The sequence below is a fragment of the Bombina bombina genome, chromosome 3, assembly GCF_027579735.1.
Source record: "Bombina bombina isolate aBomBom1 chromosome 3, aBomBom1.pri, whole genome shotgun sequence".
Lineage (NCBI taxonomy): Eukaryota > Metazoa > Chordata > Amphibia > Anura > Bombinatoridae > Bombina > Bombina bombina.
In genome coordinates this window covers 1,167,316,495-1,167,339,072 of record NC_069501.1, presented here as the reverse complement: position 1 = coordinate 1,167,339,072, position 22,578 = coordinate 1,167,316,495, and the positions used below count along the sequence as shown (strand labels likewise).

Sequence of the window (22,578 nt, the reverse complement as noted above, 5' to 3'; positions counted from 1 at the left end):
ATCCTGTCTAAAACAAAATACTGTACATGTGAAACTCCAATTTGAGTCTTTGGGTCGAATACAGAATCTTATATGGAGTATACAACATGACACAGGGGACATTGCAGGTTCTGTACTCAAATGTGTGTGAGAAGTGATTTATATAAATTGGCCAGAACTTGCTGCTGCCTCTTGTTGCATAGCATTTCTATAGCTGATACTGCAGTATTTAAAGATTCAGTGTAGGTGGCTTTTTTATCAGGCAAAAGCAGCAATTTCTATCAATATAATGGAGATATTTGCCAACAGGTTTTAATGGATCATTGGGAAATTTATGCCATTCATGGGGTTTTTATAATAATGCAATGTTTATTTGCACAGTTACTAGTGGCCTTGTTTAACCCCTTAATGACGGACCATTTTTCAATTTTCTTACCCTTAATGACAATGGCTATTTTTTACATTTCTGCTGTGTTTGTGTTTAGCTGTAATTTTCCTCTTACTCATTTACTGTACCCACACATATTATATACCGTTTTTCTCGTCATTAAATGGACTTTCTAAAGATACCATTATTTTCATCATATCTTATAATTTACTAAAAAAAAAAATAAAAAAAAATAAAAAAAAAATGAGGAAAAAAATAGAAAAAAAGCACACTTTTTCTAACTTTGACCCCCAAAATCTGTTACACATCTACAATCACCAAAAAACACTCATGCTAAATAGTTTATAAATTTTGTCCTGAGTTTAGAAATACCCAATGGTTACATGTTCTTTGCTTTTTTTTGCAAGTTATAGGGCAATAAATACAAGAAGCACTTCGCTATTTCCAAACCACTTTTTTTCAAAATTAGCGCTAGTTACATTGGGACACTGATATCTGTCAGGAATACCTGAATATCCCTTGACATGTATATATTTTGTTTTAGAAGACATCCCAAAGTATTGATCTAGGCCCATTTTGGTATATTTCATGCCACCATTTCACCGCCAAATGCGATAAAAAAAACTTCACTTTTTCACAAATTTTGTCACAAACTTTAGGTTTCCCACTGAAATTATTTACAAACAACTTATGCAATTATGGCATAAATGGTTGTAAATGCTTCTCTGGGATCCCCTTTTTCAGAAATAACAGACTTATATGGCTTTGTGGTTGCTTTTTGGTAATTAGAAGGCCGCTAAATGCCGCTGCGCACCACACGTGTATTATGTCCAGGAGTGAAGGGTTTAATTAGTGAGCTTGTAGGGAGCTTGTAGGGTTAATTTTAGCTTTAGTGTAGTGTAGTAGACAACCCCAAGTATTGATCTAGGCCCATTTTGGTATATTTTATGCCACCATTTCACCGCCAAATGCGAGCAAATAAAAAAAAAAACTTTAAATTTTTCACAATTTTAGGTTTTCTCACTGAAATTATTTACAAACAGCTTGTGCTATTATGGCAGAAATTGTTGTAAAAGCTTCTCTGGGATCCCCTTTGTTCAGAAATAGCAGATTTATATGGCTTTGGCGTTGCTTTTTGGTAATTAGAAGGCCGCTAAATGCTGCTGCGCACTACACGTGAATTATGCCCAGCAGTGAAGGGGTTAAATTAGGTAGCTTGTAGGGAGCTTGCAGGGTTAATTTTAGAGATCAGCCTCCCACCTGACACATCCCACCTCCTGATCCCTCCCAAACAGCTCTCTTCCCTCCCCCACCCCACAATTGTTACCGCCATCTTAAGTTCTGGCAGAAAGTCTGCCAGTACTAAATAAAAGAGTTTTTTGTTTTTTTTTTAAATAAAAATTATAAAATATTTTAGTTGTGATGGACCCCTGCCTTAGCACCAACCTCCCTGATCCCCCCTCCAGCTCTCTAACCCTCTCCCCTACCTAATTACCGCCATCTTGGGTACTGGCAGCTGTCTGCCAGTACCCAGTTTGGCCCCACAAACCAAACTATTTTAATGTTATTTATAACTTTTATTTGTATGCTTAATTATTTCTGTAGTGTAGCAGCCCCCCCACAATACCCCCACCCCTCCCCCTCCCAGATCCTTTTAAATGTAAAAAAAAAAAAAAAACTTTTTTTCCCCTTCCTTTTTCATTGGTGTCAGTGTGGCTAATGTGCGCATGTGCACGTGCACCCACGTGCACACGCGCGTGCACGCGCACACCCGCGCACGTGCGCGCATCGTGCACGCGCGCGCATCGTGCACGCGCGCACACACGCTCCCTCCTCCCACCAGACAAAGGCACCATCGGCACCATCACTACCGGTGCAGAGAGGGCCACAGAGTGGCTCTCTCTGCATCTGAGTCTTGTAAAGGGTTATTGCAGGATGCCTCCATATCGAGGCATCACTGCAATACCCTCAGAGCTGCTGGAAGTGATTGTGATCACTTCCAGCACTCTGTTAGACAACTGACGTACCAGGTACGTCCATTGTCATTAACTGCTTGTTAATGCATGACGTACCTGGTATGTCAGTTGTCATTAAGGGGTTAAAACTGTTTTATTGAGTGTGTGTATATATATATAAACACACAATAAATACCTGGCTCAGAGATTTATGGGCTGGCTTAAAAAATACCTTAGTAATGATGTAAGTGAGTAAGGGCATGTGAGCTACCAAACATATATGCGACTATAAATATATAGAGTAAAGAAAATTATAGCTAATCATATCCTGTAATCTGCAAATTAACTATCCTAAAGCTAAAATCTCCTTTAACATCTGGCTTAATAAGTAAGTTAACTGCTGATACCCTGCTGTCCCGGCCATTGACAGTACGGCTATAAAATATAGGAGATTTGTAATATATCATATAACATTGTGACATAGCACAGTAATAATGGATGTAGAAACACAGTGTTGACCGCTCTCATTACTAAACACATATACATAATAAAGAACATGTTACTCATACATAATACTTTCATTTCCATATATAGGTATTCCCGGACATACGCATAATGGTTATAAACATATCAAGGTACAGATCATTTGAGCTATAATATTGGATGACCACATATATAAGCAAGACGTAATAATAGTATCTTATCTCGCAACAATATCCATAGTTGGGGCATTTCACCATTATATCACCCCGTGAATTAATTTAGCCATTCATGAGTATATCATATTGAAAAAACACGAAAGAGATGCCTTAAAGGGACATTATACACCAATGTTCATACAACTGCATTTAATAGACACTACTATAAAGAAGAATATGCACAGTGATCTAAAATTCCAATATGAAACCTTTACTTAGAAGCTCCCAGTTTAACACTGTACATGAAGTTAGGCTGGGACACCAATTGAAAGGGTCTGAGAAAGGAGAAAGAGCAGATACTCCCCCCTCCCCTGCATATGAAAAAACCATTGCACAAATAGGAATCTGTAGAATTCAGTCTACATCTAATACTTTGGGGCTTGGTTAGGAGTCTGGAAATCAGCACAATGTTATAAAAAAATAAGCCAAATGATATACTATTACATGTGATTAACCATTCATTCTTTCTATCCCATTGTAACAAGAGTAATGTGATTCATTGTACAATTTCTGAATAGCATCATCACTCTTGCTACCAATTAAAAAAAACTGAGACAGGTGGGATGGACTGGCTGTAATGGTGAAGTTCAGCCTTTTTGAATGCTCCTTTAGATAGCAGATGTCCCATATATTAAAATCACTATTTATTTTTATAAATTCACTCCTTACTTATTTACATTTTTTATTTAGAATAGCCTGCTTACTGTTCCTTCCTCTGCCCCCAATAAATTTCCAGGCCTATATACTGTGTGAGGTAGAGAGCGGTCCCACCCACTCTCTACGTAGGTATCCAGACGCACTTCCGAGTAAGAGTAGAATGCGCAGATCAGTGGGACAGGCAGAATAGAATGTAGATCAGTGGGACACGCAGACGCAATGCTGCAGAGGGGCGTGTTAGCAACAGTGCAGGATGCCAATAGGGCTGCATTCCTATTGGTTATTAATAGAAACATCACACAAACAAAACTGATACGGGCGGGGGAACGGAGACACAGAATACCAAGCAACAGCTGTAAAAACTATATTATGAAGGCTAAAAAAATGTATGAATATATATTAACTTTATTTAATACGAGTTACTTAATAATGTGCAGCGGATTGTTAAAGTTGACCATCACTTTAAGACAAAGTAAAAAAAGAAAAAAGTATAATTTGTTATAGTATTCAGCTCATTGTTACAAATCTGTTGTATAGTTATAACTATCACTAAACGTATGCACCAACAGTAATTAAATAGTAGTCAGAAAACAAGGTACAATATTTGAAAAAATAATATTTTTGAGATAGATATATATATACTGTATATGTGTGTGTGTGTTAAAAATGTTGCAGCTAAATTTGTTAAAATTGAGAGTGAACTTAGTGTTGTAATTTCCTGTTACGAGCTGTATACTACTACTTTTTTTTCTTCACATAGCTTATGTTTTTCATATGCTCCCTAGCAATCTGTAGTACATGTGTAGAGGCCTCTAGCCAGCAGCCAGACATCACATGATTTCATTATAGTAGCTTTGCAGAGTATACTGCACACAACGTTTTCTGTCTTACATTAGCAGCAATAAAGTTTATGGACACAGAAATGGAGCCGAAGCTTTATCCTTGCCCCTAAGACTTGCACTGTAGTAGATTATTATTCCTGCACATGGTTACCTTGGCAACAAACTGTTCTGTGTAGTGAGTGGCAGCTAAAACTTACTCTGATGACAAGTTAGTTTAGGCAGCTAAGACATCTTGTCAGAAAAAGTTAGTTTAGGCAGCTACAACAACTTGTCACGGGGCAGTGATGAGTGGTGAGTGTAGGGTTGCCACCTCGGCCATGTTTTCCTGGACACATGCTTCAGGGTGTGAAGGGAGGCACATGGATAGTGCTGTCCAGGGTCACTGTTCATGTGCTGTTTAGGTGCACAATGCATGTTGCCCTCTGCACACCCTGCCGCATGTATAACTCATAAGTGTCCAGGAAAGCATGGCCAAGGTGGCAACCCTAATCACACAACTTATATCAGGAAGTGAAAACACAGGCAATTTCACAAATTCTAAGAACTTTTGGCTTCAACATTTTTGCAAGATATTTTCTGACTACAATATCCCTCTACATTTTATAACTAAATCATGGTTTAATTTAAGTTGTGTGTTCTTTATATTTTAGGTGATTTTCATTCTGGTGATCTTCCTTCTAATATACAAGCTACACGTCCTAACCTATCACATGTTATCATTGATGGTGGAAATCTGCTGAATTTGAAATCTTTGTCTAGAGTGAATGGCTTGTTGTCTCCTTCATGTAATGGTAAGGTAATAATAATTTATATTCAGGTTTTTTTCCAAGCTTATAAGCAGTTTAAAGGGACATTAAGCTAAAAATGGCATTCCCCATAAACAATGTTTAATTATGCATAATTTAAAAACGTTGCAATGCACTTTCGTTATCTGAAATTCTGAAAATTGTAGTTTCCACCCCCTTCACAACCAGAGAGTCTTAATTGCATTCCATGGAATGCATCATTCTGAAAGTATGTCATGCTGCACAGTGATTGGCTGATATGTGCAGGAGCTTGACCCTAATTGGCCACAGTACAGTAAGATAAATAGCATTCAAGAGGCTTTTCAATAAATGTGTCCCATGTTTGAAAAAACAATACATACAATTACAGTTTAAAATGCTTTTAAAATATTTAATTTGTATGCAAATCTTCTGCAATGCAGTGACTATTTTTTATGCAAAAAGGAAAAAAATACTTTAATATCCCTTTAAGCACACTGTACATTTTGAATGCCCATACTAAAGAAAATATAAACATGTTATCAGCTATTTCTCTTGTTAAGTGTATCCAGTCCACGGATCATCCATTACTTATGGGATATTAACTCCTCCCCAACAGGAAGTGCAAGAGGATTCACCCAGCAGAGCTGCTATATAGCTCCTCCCCTAACTGCCATTACCAGTCATTCTCTTGCACCCAACGAATAGATAGGATGTGTGAGAGGACTGTGGTGATTATACTTAGTTTCATACCTTCAATCAAAAGTTTGTTATTTTATAATAGCACCGGAGTGTGTTATTCCTTCTCTGGTAGATTTTGAAGAAGAATCTACCTGAGTTTTTCTATGATTTTAGCCGGAGTAGTTAAGATCATATTGCTGTTTCTCGGCCATCTGAGGAGAGGTAAACTTCAGATCAGGGGACAGCGGGCAGATTAATCTGCAAAGAGGTATGTAGCAGCTTATTATTTTCTGACAATGGAATTGATGAGAAAATTCTGCCATACCGATATAATGTAAACTCAGCCTTAAATGCAGTAGCAGCAACTGGTATCAGGCTGTCATGTATGTATATTTTACACTTCAGTATTCTGGGGAATGGCACTTCACTGGAATTATACTGTATGCATAAAACTTTAGCCTAATTTGCAGGGACTAGCAACAGGCTTTTTTAATAACACTCAATTTATTAATGTTAAACGTTTTTTGCTGGCATGTAAAATCGTTTAATTTTCTGAGGTACTGGGTGAAAAAATGTTTTGGGCACTATTTTTTTCCACTTGGCAGTCGTTTTATTTAATTTATGACAGTTTACTGATCTCTCTCACTGTTATGTGTGAGGGGGAGGGACCTTTTTTGGTGCTTTTGCTACGCATCAAAAAATTCAGTCAGAAGTTTATTGTCTTCCCTGCATGATCCGGTTCATCTCTACAGAACTCAGGGGTCTTCAAAACTTGTTTTGAGGGAGGTAATCACTCACAGCAGAGCTGTGAGATTGTAGTTGACTGTGATAAAAAAAAAAAAAAACGTTTATTTCTGTATTTTTTTTTTTTTTTTTTCTGCTATCAGGGTTAGTTATCCTTTGCTAATGGGAGCAATCCTTTGCTAAAATTGTTTTTTTTACAAAGATTTGATGCTATAACTTTTCAGTTTATTAATTTTCAACTGTCATAACTTTTTCTGTGCTTCTTATAGGCACAGTACGTTTTCATATTATAGTAAATTACTTGAAAAGTATTTCCAAGTTGCTAGTTTATTTGCTAGTGTGTTAAACATGTCTGATTCAGAGGAAGATATCTGTGCTATATGTGCTAAAGCCAAAGTGGAGCCCAATAGAAATTTATGTACTAACTATATTGATGCTACTTTAAATAAAAGTCAATCTGTACAAATTGAACATATTTCACCAAACAACGAGGGGAGAGTTATGCCGACTAACTCGCCTCACGTGTCAGTACCTGCATCTCCCGCTCGGGAGGTGCGTGATATTGTAGCGCCGAGTACATCTGGGCGGCCATTACAAATCACATTACAGGATATGGCTACTGTTATGACTGAAGTTTTGGCTAAATTACCAGAACTAAGAGGTAAGCGTGATCACTCTGGGGTGAGAACAGAGTGCGCTGATAATATTAGGGCCATGTCAGACATTGCGTCACAATTTGCAGAACATGAGGACGGAGAGCTTCATTCTGCGGGTGACGGTTCTGATCCAAACAAACTGGATTCAGATATTTCAAATTTTAAATTTAAGCTGGAAAACCTCCGTGTATTACTAGGGGAGGTGTTAGCGGCTCTGAATGATTGTAACACAGTTGCAATACCAGAGAAAATGTGTAGGTTGGATAAATATTTTGCGGTACCGGCGAGTACTGACGTTTTTCCTATACCTAAGAGACTTACTGAAATTGTTACTAAGGAGTGGGATAGACCCGGTGTGCCGTTCTCACCCCCTCCGATATTTAGAAAGATGTTTCCAATAGACGCCACCACACGGGACTTATGGCAAACGGTCCCTAAGGTGGAGGGAGCAGTTTCTACTTTAGCTAAGCGTACCACTATCCCGGTGGAGGATAGCTGTGCCTTTTCAGATCCAATGGATAAAAAGTTAGAGGGTTACCTTAAGAAAATGTTTGTTCAACAAGGTTTTATATTGCAACCTCTTGCATGCATTGCGCCTGTCACGGCTGCAGCAGCATTTTGGTTTGAGTCTCTGGAAGAGACACTTGAATCAGCTCCATTAGATGAGATTACACACAAGCTTAAAGCCCTTAAGTTAGCTAACTCATTTATTTCAGATGCCGTAGTACATTTAACTAAACTTACGGCTAAGAATTCCGGATTCGCCATTCAGGCACGCAGAGCACTGTGGCTAAAATCCTGGTCAGCTGACGTTACTTCTAAATCTAAATTGCTTAATATACCTTTCAAAGGGCAGACCTTATTCGGGCCCGGGTTGAAAGAAATTATCGCTGACATTACAGGAGGTAAAGGCCATGCCCTGCCTCAAGACAGAGCCAAACCTAAGGCTAGACAGTCTAATTTTCGTTCCTTTCGTAATTTCAAAGCAGGAGCAGCATCAACTTCCTCTGCACCAAAACAGGAAGGAGCTGTTGCTCGCTACAGACAAGGCTGGAGACCTAACCAGTCCTGGAACAAGGGCAAGCAGGCCAGGAAACCTGCTGCTGCCCCTAAGACAGCATGAATCGAGGGCCCCCGATCCGGGAACGGATCTAGTGGGGGGCAGACTTTCTCTCTTCGCCCAGGCTTGGGCAAGAGATGTCCAGGATCCCTGGGCGTTAGAGATCATATCTCAGGGATACCTTCTAGACTTCAAATTCTCTCCCCCAAGAGGGAGATTTCATCTGTCAAGGTTGTCAACAAACCAAATAAAGAAAGAGGCGTTTCTACGCTGCGTACAAGATCTTTTATTAATGGGAGTGATCCATCCGGTTCCGCGGTCGGAACAAGGACAAGGGTTTTACTCAAATCTGTTTGTGGTTCCCAAAAAAGAGGGAACTTTCAGGCCAATCTTGGATTTAAAGATCCTAAACAAATTCCTAAGAGTTCCATCGTTCAAAATGGAAACTATTCGGACAATTTTACCCATGATCCAAAAGGGTCAGTACATGACCACAGTGGATTTAAAGGATGCTTACCTTCACATACCGATTCACAAAGATCATTACCGGTATCTAAGGTTTGCCTTTCTAGACAGGCATTACCAGTTTGTAGCTCTTCCATTCGGATTGGCTACGGCTCCGAGAATCTTCACAAAGGTTCTGTGTGCTCTTCTGGCGGTACTAAGACCGCGAGGAATTGCGGTAGCTCCGTACCTAGACGACATTCTGATACAAGCTTCAAGCTTTCAAACTGCCAAGTCTCATACAGAGTTAGTACTGGCATTTCTAAGGTCGCATGGATGGAAGGTGAACGAAAAGAAGAGTTCTCTCTTTCCACTCACAAGAGTTCCCTTCTTGGGGACTCTTATAGATTCTGTAGAAATGAAGATTTACCTGACAGAAGACAGGTTAACAAAGCTTCAAAATGCATGCCGTGTCCTTCATTCCATTCAACACCCGTCAGTAGCTCAATGCATGGAGGTGATCGGCTTAATGGTAGCAGCAATGGACATAGTACCCTTTGCACGTCTACATCTCAGACCGCTGCAATTGTGCATGCTAAGTCAGTGGAATGGGGATTACTCAGACTTGTCCCCTACTCTGAATCTGGATCAAGAGACCAGAAATTCTCTTCTATGGTGGCTTTCTCGGCCACATCTGTCCAGGGGGATGCCATTCAGCAGGCCGGACTGGACAATTGTAACAACAGACGCCAGCCTACTAGGTTGGGGCGCTGTCTGGAATTCTCTGAAGGCTCAGGGACAATGGAATCAGGAGGAGAGTCTCCTACCAATAAACATTCTGGAATTGAGAGCAGTTCTCAATGCCCTTCTGGCTTGGCCCCAGTTAACAACTCGGGGGTTCATCAGGCTTCAGTCGGACAACATCACGACTGTAGCTTACATCAACCATCAGGGAGGGACAAGAAGCTCCCTAGCAATGATGGAAGTATCAAAGATAATTCACTGGGCAGAGTCTCACTCTTGCCACCTGTCAGCAATCCACATCCCGGGAGTGGAGAACTGGGAGGCGGATTTCTTAAGTCGTCAGACTTTTCATCCGGGGGAGTGGGAACTTCATCCGGAGGTCTTTGCCCAAATACTTCGACGTTGGGGCAAACCAGAGATAGATCTCATGGAGTCTCGACAGAACGCCAAGCTTCCTCGTTACGGGTCCAGATCCAGGGATCCGGGAGCGGTTCTGATAGATGCTTTGACAGCACCTTGGACCTTCGGGATGGCTTATGTGTTTCCACCCTTCCCGATGCTTCCTCGATTGATTGCCAGAATCAAACAGGAGAGAGCATCAGTGATTCTAATAACGCCTGCATGGCCACGCAGGACTTGGTATGCAGATCTAGTGGACATGTCATCCTGTCCACCTTGGTCGCTACCTCTGAAACAGGACCTTCTGATCCAGGGTCCCTTCAAACATCAAAATCTAATTTCTCTGAAGCTGACTGCTTGGAAATTGAACGCTTGATTTTATCAAAACGTGGTTTTTCTGAGTCAGTTATTGATATCTTAATACAGGCTAGGAAGCCTGTTACCAGAAAGATTTACCATAAGATATGGCGCAAATACTTATATTGGTGCGAATCCAAGAGTTACTCATGGAGTAAGGTTAGGATTCCGAGGATATTGTCTTTTCTACAAGAAGGTTTAGAAAAGGGTTTATCCGCTAGTTCCTTAAAGGGACAGATTTCAGCTCTGTCCATTCTTTTACACAAACGTCTGTCAGAAGTTCCGGACGTTCAAGCTTTTTGTCAGGCTTTAGCTAGGATCAAGCCTGTGTTTAAAACTGTTGCTCCACCATGGAGTTTGAACTTAGTTCTTAATGTTTTACAGGGGGTTCCGTTTGAACCCCTTCATTCCATTGATATCAAGTTGTTATCTTGGAAAGTTCTGTTTTTAATGGCGATTTCCTCGGCTCGAAGAGTCTCTGAGTTATCTGCCTTACATTGTGATTCTCCTTATCTGATTTTTCATTCAGACAAGGTAGTTCTGCGTACTAAACCTGGGTTCCTACCTAAGGTGGTCACTAACAGGAATATCAATCAAGAGATTGTGGTTACATCTTTGTGTCCTAATCCTTCTTCGAAAAAGGAACGTCTGCTACACAATCTAGATGTAGTCCGTGCCCTGAAATTTTATCTACAGGCAACTAAGGATTTTCGACAAACGTCTTCCCTGTTTGTCGTTTATTCTGGTCAGAGGAGAGGTCAAAAAGCTTTGGCTACCTCTCTCTCCTTTTGGCTTCGTAGCATAATACGGTTAGCCTATGAGACTGCTGGACAGCAGCCTCCTGAAAGAATTACAGCACATTCTACTAGAGGTGTGGCTTCCACTTGGGCCTTTAAGAATGAGGCTTCTGTTGAACAGATTTGCAAGGCTGCAACTTGGTCTTCTCTTCATACTTTTTCCAAATTTTACAAATTTGACACTTTTGCTTCTTCGGAGGCTGTTTTTGGGAGAAAGGTTCTTCAGGCAGTGGTTCCTTCCGTATAAAGAGCCTGCCTGTCCCTCCCGTCATCCGTATACTTTAGCTTTGGTATTGGTATCCCATAAGTAATGGATGATCCGTGGACTGGATACACTTAACAAGAGAAAACATAATTTATGCTTACCTGATAAATTTATTTCTCTTGTAGTGTATCCAGTCCACGGCCCGCCCTGTCACTTTAAGGCAGGTAATTTTTCCATTAAACTACAGTCACCACTGTACCCTATGGTTTTCCTTTCTCTGCATGTTTTCGGTCGAATGACTGGTAATGGCAGTTAGGGGAGGAGCTATATAGCAGCTCTGCTGGGTGAATCCTCTTGCACTTCCTGTTGGGGAGGAGTTAATATCCCATAAGTAATGGATGATCCGTGGACTGGATACACTACAACAGAAATAAATTTATCAGGTAAGCATAAATTATGTTTTTTTACATTGTATGGTATGGCTGTATGTGTAGAAAAAAAGACATACGTATTGCAATCCATCATGTTTTGACATATTCAGCCAAAAAGAACTTTCTTTGTACTAGCATTTTTTTTAATTATTATGTGTTCAATTTTTTCATTTTTAAATATAATAAAGTAATGTGTACAATGTTCTTATACACTGTGAGGTCTGTCCAGGCCAGTCCAGTATCCAAAACTATATATCAACCAGATCAGATGTGTAAATGTGACCAGTGCATGCAATACAATAAAGATACAAATCCGGAATTAAAAAATCCAAACATTCCGAAATCCAAACTTTTTAATTAATATTTTTTTAAAAGTAAAATTATCAAAATGTTCTATTTTCCCTGTCTGTAAGTCACAATCTTCTCTGCCTATGTCCTTGGTGTTATTTTGTTTTTTTTTGTGTGTTCTAAAATGCAAATAATAGTTTAGATTTATTTAAAACAACAAATAATACCTTTATGATTACAGTACAGTACTATGTATACAAATGTATTAAGAAACATATAAAAATACCTTTATGTTACATGTATAAGCTGTGTTATGGCATGTACATATTGCCTAAATGACATAAGATGTTGTTTACACGTGGTTCCATCCACTCAGCAAATATTCCAAAATCTAAACCTTTTCTGTTCCAAGCAGTTTGGATAAAGGGTTTTCAACATGAATTGGATTTTCATAAAAGTTACATATATGTGAATGCATGCATTACTTTTTTCATATGTGCATAAAATATTGTTATAAGACGGCTTTAAAGCTTTATATCTCTAGTATTGCTTTGGCTCCGGGGCACAGTTTTGCCTCTTATTCTAATGTCCGTGGTTTACATCCCATTGTGAATCCATAATTTATTTTATTAGAACACTTTCCTATCACAGCTCATAGTGAAATACACAAAATTGTAGTCACCGGCACTCAGAATGTGTGTTGTCACATTAAAGTAGTCCTCTTGCATATGCTTGGACCTAACTTAATTGTAAGTTTAGAAATTATTATCCATATCCTCATTTGAACAGAAAACAGGTGTAAGGCAGGACAACTATATTAGGACTAAGTGTCTTTAGACAGGGTTGCTTCATGTAGCAATAACTTGTTAACAATTTGGATTTTTAGATACTAATACAGATCATACTGTAGTGCACACAGAGGCGACGATTTATCAAGCCGTGCGAGCCTTCAAGCGGCAGACAGCAATCCGCCCGATCAGATACGATTGGGTTGATTGACACCCCGTGCTAGCGGCGAATCTGAAGGGGGCGGCATTGCACAAGCATTTCTTGTGAAATGCTTGTGCAATGATAAATTGCTGTCTGCATTTATCGATGTGTGGCGGACACGATCCACTACAGCAGATCATGTCTGCGTGCACTTTGATAATTCGGCCCAGTCTGTGTTGTTCTTAGCTAAATTTCTCATATTCTGATAACTCAAGTTTTGATTTTCGACATCCAAATAAAATACAAGTATTCATTATCTGTTTGATACTTTATTACGTAGTATTAGTCCACTGTTGGTTCAGATACAAATCTTATTTATATTAATTTCAAGAAAAATTGCCTTTTTTTAAATGTAATCTACAGTTGTGCAAATTGTAAAAAAATTAATTAACCTTGTTTCGCTGACTCTGTGCATATACAGATGTAACACCTATTAATGACTGTAGATGTCATGTTGCAGAACATACTGTACCAGCTAATCTTCTGCGTGGTGGGGGTGGCACTTGGTAATATTATGGGGCCGATTTATCAAGGGCCGAATGACCCCTGATGCCCCTATTTGCGCCAGCCTTCAGTCTCGCCGGAAACAGCAGTTATGAAGCAGCGGTCTTAAGACCTTAACTGGTCCGCTGCCTCTGAGGCTGCGGACATCAATCCGCCCAATCCTATACGATCGGGTTGATTGACACCCCCTGCTAGTGGCTGATTGGCCGCAAATCTGCAGGGGGCGTCATTGCACAAGCAGTTCACTAGAACTACTCGTGCAATGTTAAATGCCGACAGCATTATAAAAGTTGAGTATTGTTTATAACTTGATATTAAATTTTATTAGTGGCCTTTAGTATTTTAGCCATTCTGAACATTTTATGCAAAATCTAATGTATTAAAAGGACATTAAACATGTTCTTGTCCCTAGGAGGCTGTAGGAAACAAATTCTGTAACCTACAAATGCTACACATCAAATAGCTTCTTTAGGTCATTTGCAGCATTTTCAAACCTAGGCTACATATTTTGCTTTTTGGCTTCTCTAGGCAGCATGGGACAAAGCACAATTTGTACACAAAAGCAAGAGGGGCTTAGTATGCCTTTAATGTTATAGATCTACCATGTATCCTTAATACCAGACAGAGGAACAAAAATGATTTGAAGCAGCAATAACATTTGTTGCACAAATGCTTTCAGATAAGTTGCAAATGTATCCTATTTCTCCCAAGGTTACAGTACTATTGCACGAAGAAAACAGATTCTAGAGAGCACCGAAAATAAACGCAAAGCACTTTTGGAGCAAAGAAGATTCACACAAAGCTCCGCAGGCTGGCGGGCTCAGCACACCCAGGTAAGAACCAAAAACCCAGGCTTAAAGTGATGTGTTTTTTATCTGCATTTAGCTTTTTATATTTGGTTTTATTAAACTGGAGATTATTTAATGCAAAGAAGATTCCGGCTGTTTATAATAAAAGCACAACTTTCACACACCTGCTTGCGAGTATATTCCATTTAGTGCAATTTTATGTGCAACTGAACTGCACTATAATGTTGGTTGTTTCTTTGTTGAGTTATCACTGACTGAAGATTTACATTGGATAACCCAAAGAGGGAAATTAAAAACAGAATAAAATCCCAGAGAGAAACCATGCTGCCGTTATCAAGAGATTAAAGTGATGGCAAACTTTCCACTCCAGAATGGAAACAATATTTTAAATTCACTTTAATTAATCTATTATAATGAATTTGCACCATAACTTACTTTTTAATGTAGCACTGAAATTCAAGTACCCTGCTCTCCCGCCTCCCACTTTAAAAGTAATTATTTTGGTGAGCTAACGGTTTGAACTGTTCTCCAGTTGGTATTAAAGCTACAACGAAAGTGCCGTACTGCTAGAGCGCTGATTGGAAAACATTTCAAACCTTTAGATCACAAAGATTACTTTTGAAGTGGTTGGCAGAGTGTGTGGTATTATAATGACACGGCTAGATTAAAAAGTAAGTTATAGCGCATCTTCATAACAACCAACAAATTAAATGCTGTTTAAAATATTGTTAACATTCTGGATCAGTTTATACAAAGTCGAAAGTTTACCGTCACTTTAATGTCTCACAAAATGGCAGATGTGTAGTATTTCATTCAGTAGAGTAGCAACATTTATCTATTGAAATGTCAACAACAAGTATTTTATCTTCAGTACATAAATGTAATAATTGTTGTTCAGTACTGGAATAAATTGATTAAACTGCATAACTTACACATAATAAAAGATCTTAAAATGTATCTGACGGGAAAAGTGAAATCACTGGAACACAAATAAAGCTGTTTGAATAAGCCATTAATTGAATCTGTTTATTTGGCTAAATATCAGCCTTTTTCGTCTTTGTGTACACAAGGCTATAGATGAACTGAAAGGAGATTAGAAAGACTTCTGTCCAACATGACTTAATTTGTGTATGCAAATGTCTGAAGAAAATATGTTACACATTTAAACTATTGCTTATTCATGATGTGATATAAAAAGGATTTAAAGGGACATGAAACACAACATTTTTCTTTCTTGTACCAATAAAGAGAAAGAAGGCGCTCCAATGGCACAATATCTCCGATAATCAAATACCCTCCTTGAAAGATCCCCCAAATGAAGGATAGTCACAAGTCAGATGCATTTGTCTAAGAGTACATATCATGCAGTCTGGGCAATTCAAGATCTCCCCAGCTAGCTCACCTCCAGTCTCAAATTATATATATAAAAGCTGCTTAAGGAAGCAATACTGTTTATATTGCGAAACATGTTCAGCATTGTTTTTAATGCTTGAAACATATTTTTATTAAAATAACCTCCAAGTGAACTTGGTAGGGCTTTTATATACACAATTCAAGAATTGGATGGTGGTTTCATTTCTAACATATCACTAAGGGACATGTTGTTGGCAATGCCCTTGTTTGGTTCCAGATTCCATTAAGACTGGAGGTGAGCTACCTGGGAAGCTCTTGAATTGCCCAGACTGCATGAGGTTTTGCTTTGTACAATGTAGATTATTTAAAGTATTGTAGATATCTTAAAAGGGATTTATTGTTGCTTGCTGTGTTTATTATTTCAAACATAAATATGTATTTGAAAATATGTTTTATTTTTTAATGTTTTTTTATGCAACATTAAATACCTTTTACTCTATAGATATATACAATACCTTAAACAAAATGCATTGTACATGACTATGCATATTATTTAAACATTGAACCCTAAACTGCCATAACTTAAAGGGACAGTTAACACCAGAATTTTTGTTAATTTAAAAGATAGATAATCCCTTTATTACCCATTCCCCAGTTTTGCATAACCAACACAGTTATAATAATACACTTTTTACCTCTGTGATTAACTTGTATCTAAGCATCTTCTGACAAACCCCTGATCACATGACATTTTATTTATTATCTATTGACTTTCATTTTAGCCAATTAGTGCAGTGTCTGCCACAATCCATTGGCATGCTTACAATATTATCTATAGGGTTTACCTGAACTAGCTCTCCCCTGCTGTGAAAAGCAAATACAAAGCATGTGATTAGAGGCGGCCTTTAAGGGCTTAGAAATTATCATATGAGCCTTCCTAAGTCTAGCTTTCAAGTAAGAATACCAAAAGAACAAAGAAAAATTGGTGATAAAAGTAAATTGGAAAGTTGTTTAAAATTACATGCCCTATTTGAAACATGAAAGTTTTTTTTGGACTTGACTGTCCCTTTAATACTAAATGTAGAAGCTATGGCCCAACAAATAAATATTCAATATTTAAAATGATGCATTGTTATGTAGAATGCATATTTTTAAAATGTTTGCATATCAATTATATACACATAAATGTAATTAATGTTGCATGTTGTTTTTATTGTTTGTTATTAAAGACAGTATAATTACAATTCTAGTTCTACATAACTGCATGCCTGTTACGTAAAAATATAATTTAATGCTACTGACTACTATGACATAAATATATAGTGACACGTATATATCTATATGCTCACTAATAAACACAACAAGCTTAAACTTAAAAAAGTTTGCAGTATACATGACAATGCATAACATTTTAAATATTGATTAGTGCTTTTTATTATCCCAAGAAACTGTAATATTTAGTGAGAGCGCCTCTTTTTAAGGAATTAATCTATTTATCTGTCACATATGTTATAAGGTGATACCATAACACGCGAGGCTTAAAGTGAATGTAAATTTTGCGGAATGAGTGCCCAGTTTTTAAAAATCCTATTAAAAACAGGGACACTTTCATTCATCAAACTTTACATTTCACTGGTTTTGTTAAAATACTTACCTTTTCTTCTTGAAAGCCGCTCCAGCACTTCTCCAGCTCATCGCAAACCTCTTCATACGTCAGCAATGACGATTCCAGCATCCTCACGGCTTCCCCCCAGGGGAATTATTGCCTAAAGCAACACCGTGGTTGGGAGGAAGGCCGGGATCGTCATTTCTGACGTAGAAAGAGGCTTGCGACGGGTGGGGGAAGCACTGCAGCGGCTTTCAAAAAGAAAAGGTAAGTATTTCAATAAAACCAGTGAAATGTAAAGTTTGATGAATGAAAGTGCCCCTGTTTTTAATAGGAGTATTAAAAACCGGGCAATAGTTCATTAAAATTTGCATTCACTCATTTGATACATTTTAAGTTCTACCTCTACAAGTTGATAAAAGCTAAGTACCAAGCAGGTATTGCTTACTGCAGTGCGTTGTTACAAGATTTATTTATAAGTAAAAAACAACAACTTCATTTCTATATCTAATATTTTATTTAACAGAACCTACATTCTATGAAGATAAGTCCATTTCCAAGTGCACTCGAACCAGGAAAAGCATCACACAATGTGCCAAACCCTAATGAAGGTATGTTTACTTTAGGTATGACTTATTATACTTGTTGCTGAATTCTGGTCAGTAGATTCTTATATAGAACATTATAAAACTGTTCTTTGCATCTCACATAAAACTAATTTTACTACAAGTTGTTTCTCGCAGGAGCATTTTAAGAGATATGCAACTACTAGATTTTCAGTTCTTTCTGGCAAAATAAGTTACAGAATAAATCAATTAGAATGTAAGTTTGCAGTAAATGATTTAGTCTTAAGAAAACCTGTTTACTCTTCTATATGAGGGCTAATTCACTGATATTAGGAGTAGTTTAACAGCTTCTCTTATTTTTAAACTATCATCTCTCCTGTAGTTTGTTTTAGGTACTAATATTAATATTGCTTATGTCCTGGATCTGATCCCTTCCTGATTTATCGTCACAATTAAAGAGAACATACTGTGAGCTTAAAAATATTATCAGGGCTTACGTGATTGTGTTATGTTATATATTTTGTTCCAAATCATTATCTGATTTGGATCAAAATGTACTACACTGACAACAGAAGGACTGCTCATTTCTCTTACTTAAGAAAAAGAAATTTAGCCTTATAATACTACTTATTAACAATAAAGTGTTCTACCTCCATATAATACCCTCTCCCCTCTTAAAGGGACAGTCTACATGTCTTTTTTTATTGTTTAAAAAGATAGATAATTCCTTTACTATCCGTTCAACGGCTTTGCACAACCAACATTGTTATATTAATAACCTTTATAACCTCTAAATTGCTGCCTGTCTCTCAGCCCCTGTAGGCCGCCTATTATTTCAGGGCATTTTATTAGCTTTTTGCAGCCAGTCAGAGCTAGTTCATGTGTGCCATATAGATGATAGCATTGTGTTTTTTGTCATCAATATATTTAGCAGCACCATTATAAGGATTTAAAGTATTTTATGAGGTTTTAACACAAAAAAAAGTGATTTCATTTTGATTACCAAGTCACTTATTATCAAATCTTTATCCAAGGTATTCAGCATTATGATATTTCTCATCAGCTTGCAGACTAAATGTGGCTTTAGAAGGGAAATAATTATGTATACGATTGTTATCCTCTCCAGTGAAAAAGAAATGTTGTCGTATTGCATCAAGTGATCGCTGTTGATATGTTAGCTTTGTACTATTGAATATTTATATGAATAGATAGTCACACTCCTCAGTACGTTTTATAAACAAAATGACCACAGTTTGAATGATCATTAATATGAACGTCTGGTTAATTGCTGATTGGCACCATTACATTGTAAAAATATTAGTTATACATCATTACAGTTGGATTGTTTAGATTCAACAATATTTACAATCTCTTTAGTTTCAGAAAGTACAGCCCAGTTCGTCCTGGCAGAAAATCTGGTGGAGACATCTGCTACAGACGGAGAGATTCTCGCTGCCATGCAAGCGATACAAGCAAATAAACAAGCCTTCCTGATGCGCAAAGCTCAGCACATTGGCCTAGGTGCTCTTTCACTTGAAGAGCAGAGGATTCTTCAATCAATAGACCGCCTCAATCAAAGACTGCATAGTATGTATAAAGTCATTTGTTGTCCAGATTGCTATGTGTTTCTCATTCATTATTATATAAGTATTCATGTATAAAGCACTGGCATATTCAGCAGCACTATGGCATTCAGTGTATGTCTACAGAGTAATATAAGCAGAAGACAATTATACAAATTGTAAAGGAGTCTGTTGTATTCTGCCTTTACATGAAGCGACAGGTGGGCTTGTGAACTTACTTGCTAAGTGAGGCACTTAGGGATTGTAAGTTTTGTGCATGCGCAGATGTGTGCATGCAACTGCTGTGTTACAGTGCTGCTTTTACTGCACGTGTACATTTTTCAGCGCAGAATAACCTATTAAGCCAGAAGCCCAACATGGGCATCTGGGGGTGTTAAGAATGGGCAGATCCCCTCACCTGCATTTTTTCTCTTTACATCCAAGCAAAAGCTCTCACATGAGTCACTCTTTTGATACCACTAAGCCACCTTTTTTTTTAAACACTGTGGGCTAGATTACAAGCCATGGTAAAAAAAAAATTGGCTTTTTGTGTTTCTCGGGTTCCGCTGGTATTACAAGTTGAAAAAAAATATTTCTTCTGTTAAGTGAGATCAGTCCACGGGTCATCATTACTTCTGGGATATTACTCCTCCCCAACAGGAAGTGCAAGAGGATTCACCCAGCAGAGCTGCATATAGCTCCTCCCCTCTACGTCACTCCCAGTCATTCTCTTGCACCCAACGACTAGATAGGATGTGTGAGAGGACTATGGTGATTTTATTTAGTTTTATTTCTTCAATCAAAAGTTTGTTATTTTTTAATAGCACCGGAGTGTGTTATTCCTTCTCTGGTAGAATTTGAAGAAGAATCTACCAGAGTTTTTACTATGATTTTAGCCGGAGTAGTTAAGATCATATTGCTGTTTCTCGGCCATCTGAGGAGAGGTAAACTTCAGATCAGGGGACAGCGGGCAGGTTAATCTGCAAAGAGGTATGTAGCAGTTTTTATTTTCTGACAATGGAATTGATGAGAAAATCCTGCCATACCGATACAATATCATGTATGTATATTTTACATTTGAGTATTCTGGGGAATGGTACTTCACTGGAATTACACTGTGTATATAAGCTTTAGCCTATTTGCAAGCAACAGGCTTTTTACTAATTTATGTTAAACGTTTTTGCTGGAATGTAAAATCGTTTTCATTTTCTGAGGTACTGGGTGAATAAAATGTTTGGGCACTATTTTTCCACTTGGCAGTTGCTTGATCTAATTCTGACAGTTTACTGATCTCTCTCACTGTTGTGTGTGAGGGGGAGGGGCCTTTTTTGGCGCTTTTGCTACGCATCAAAAATTTCAGTCAGAAAGTCATTGTTGTTTTCCTGCATGTTCCGGTTCATCTCTACAGAACTCAGGGGTCTTCAAAGCTTGTTTGAGGGAAGTAAACTTCACAACAGAGCTGTGAGATTGTAGTTGACTGTGATAAAAAACGTTTATTCTTAAAAAAATTTTAGGCCATCAGGGTTAGTTATTCTTTGCTAATGGGAACAAGCTAAAATTGTGTTTTGTTTTACAAAGTTTGATGCTGTAACCTTTTCAGTTTATTGATTTCAACTGTCATATATCTTTCTGTGCTTCTTAGGCACAGTACGTTTTGCATTGTATTTTACTTGTATAATATTTCCAAGTTGCAAGTTTAGTTGCTAGTGTGTTAAACATGTCTGATTCAGAGGATGAGACCTGTACTATTTGTACTAACGCCAAAGTGGAGCCCAATAGAAATTTATGTACTAACTGTATTGATGCTACTTTAAATAAAAGTCAATCTGTACAAATTGAACAAATTTCACCAAACAACGAGGGGAGAGTTATGCCGACTAACTCGCCTCACGTGACAGTACCTACATCTCCCGCTCAGGAGGTGCGCGATATTGTGGCGCCCAGTACATCTGGGCGGCCATTTCAAATAACATTACAAGATATGGCTACTGTTATGACTGAGGTTTTGGCTAAATTACCAGAGCTAAGAGGCAAGCGTGATCACTCTGGGGTGAGAACAGAGTGCGCTGATAATGCTAGGGCCATGTCAGATACTGTGTCACAACTTGCAGAACATGAGGACGGAGAGCTTCATTCTGCGGCTGACGGTTCTGATCCAAACAGATTGGATTCAGATATTTCAAATTTTAAATTTAAGCTGGAAAACCTCCGTGTATTATTAGGGGAGGTGTTAGCGGCTCTGAATGATTGTAACACAGTTGCAATACCAGAGAAAATGTGTAGGTTGGATAAATATTTTGCTGTACCAACAAGTACTGACGTTTTTCCTATACCTAAGAGACTAACTGAAATTATTACTAAGGAGTGGGATAGACCCGGTGTGCCGTTCTCACCCCCTCCGATATTTAGAAAGATGTTTCCAATAGACACCACCACACGGGACTTATGGCAAACGGTCCCTAAGGTGGAGGGAGCAGTTTCTACTTTAGCTAAGCGTACCACTATCCCGGTAGAGGATAGCTGTGCCTTTTCAGATCCAATGGATAAAAAGTTAGAGGGTTACCTTAAGAAAATGTTTGTTCAACAAGGTTTTATATTGCAACCCCTTGCATGCATTGCGCCGGTCACGGCTGCAGCGGCATTCTGGATTGAGTCTCTGGAAGAGAACCTTAGTTCAGCTACTCTGGACGACATTTCGGACAGGCTTAGAATCCTTAAGCTAGCTAATTCATTCATTTCGGAAGCCGTAGTACATTTAACTAAACTTACGGCTAAGAATTCCGGATTCGCCATTCAGGCGCGCAGAGCACTGTGGCTAAAATCCTGGTCAGCTGATGTAACTTCTAAGTCCAAATTACTTAATATACCTTTCAAAGGGCAGACCTTATTTGGGCCCGGTTTGAAAGAAATTATCGCTGACATTACAGGAGGTAAGGGCCACGCCCTGCCTCAAGACAGAGCCAAACCTAAGGCTAGACAGTCTAATTTTCGTTCCTTTCGGAATTTCAAAGCAGGAGCAGCATCAACTTCCACTGCTCCAAAACAAGAAGGATCTGTTGCTCGCTACAGACAAGGCTGGAGACCTAACCAGTCCTGGAA

The 22,578-nt window shown here is 38.3% G+C and overlaps 1 protein-coding gene across 1 annotated transcript in view; it reads left to right on the top strand.

Moving 5' to 3' along the window:
- CEP126 (centrosomal protein 126) overlaps positions 1 to 22,578 on the top strand; it is a 63,624-nt gene that overhangs the window by 31,643 nt on the left and 9,403 nt on the right. The window contains 4 exon segments of the mRNA XM_053705586.1: positions 5,170 to 5,310; positions 14,295 to 14,416; positions 17,878 to 17,962; positions 19,295 to 19,504. Of these exon segments, the coding sequence (XP_053561561.1) occupies positions 5,170 to 5,310; positions 14,295 to 14,416; positions 17,878 to 17,962; positions 19,295 to 19,504 (558 nt within the window).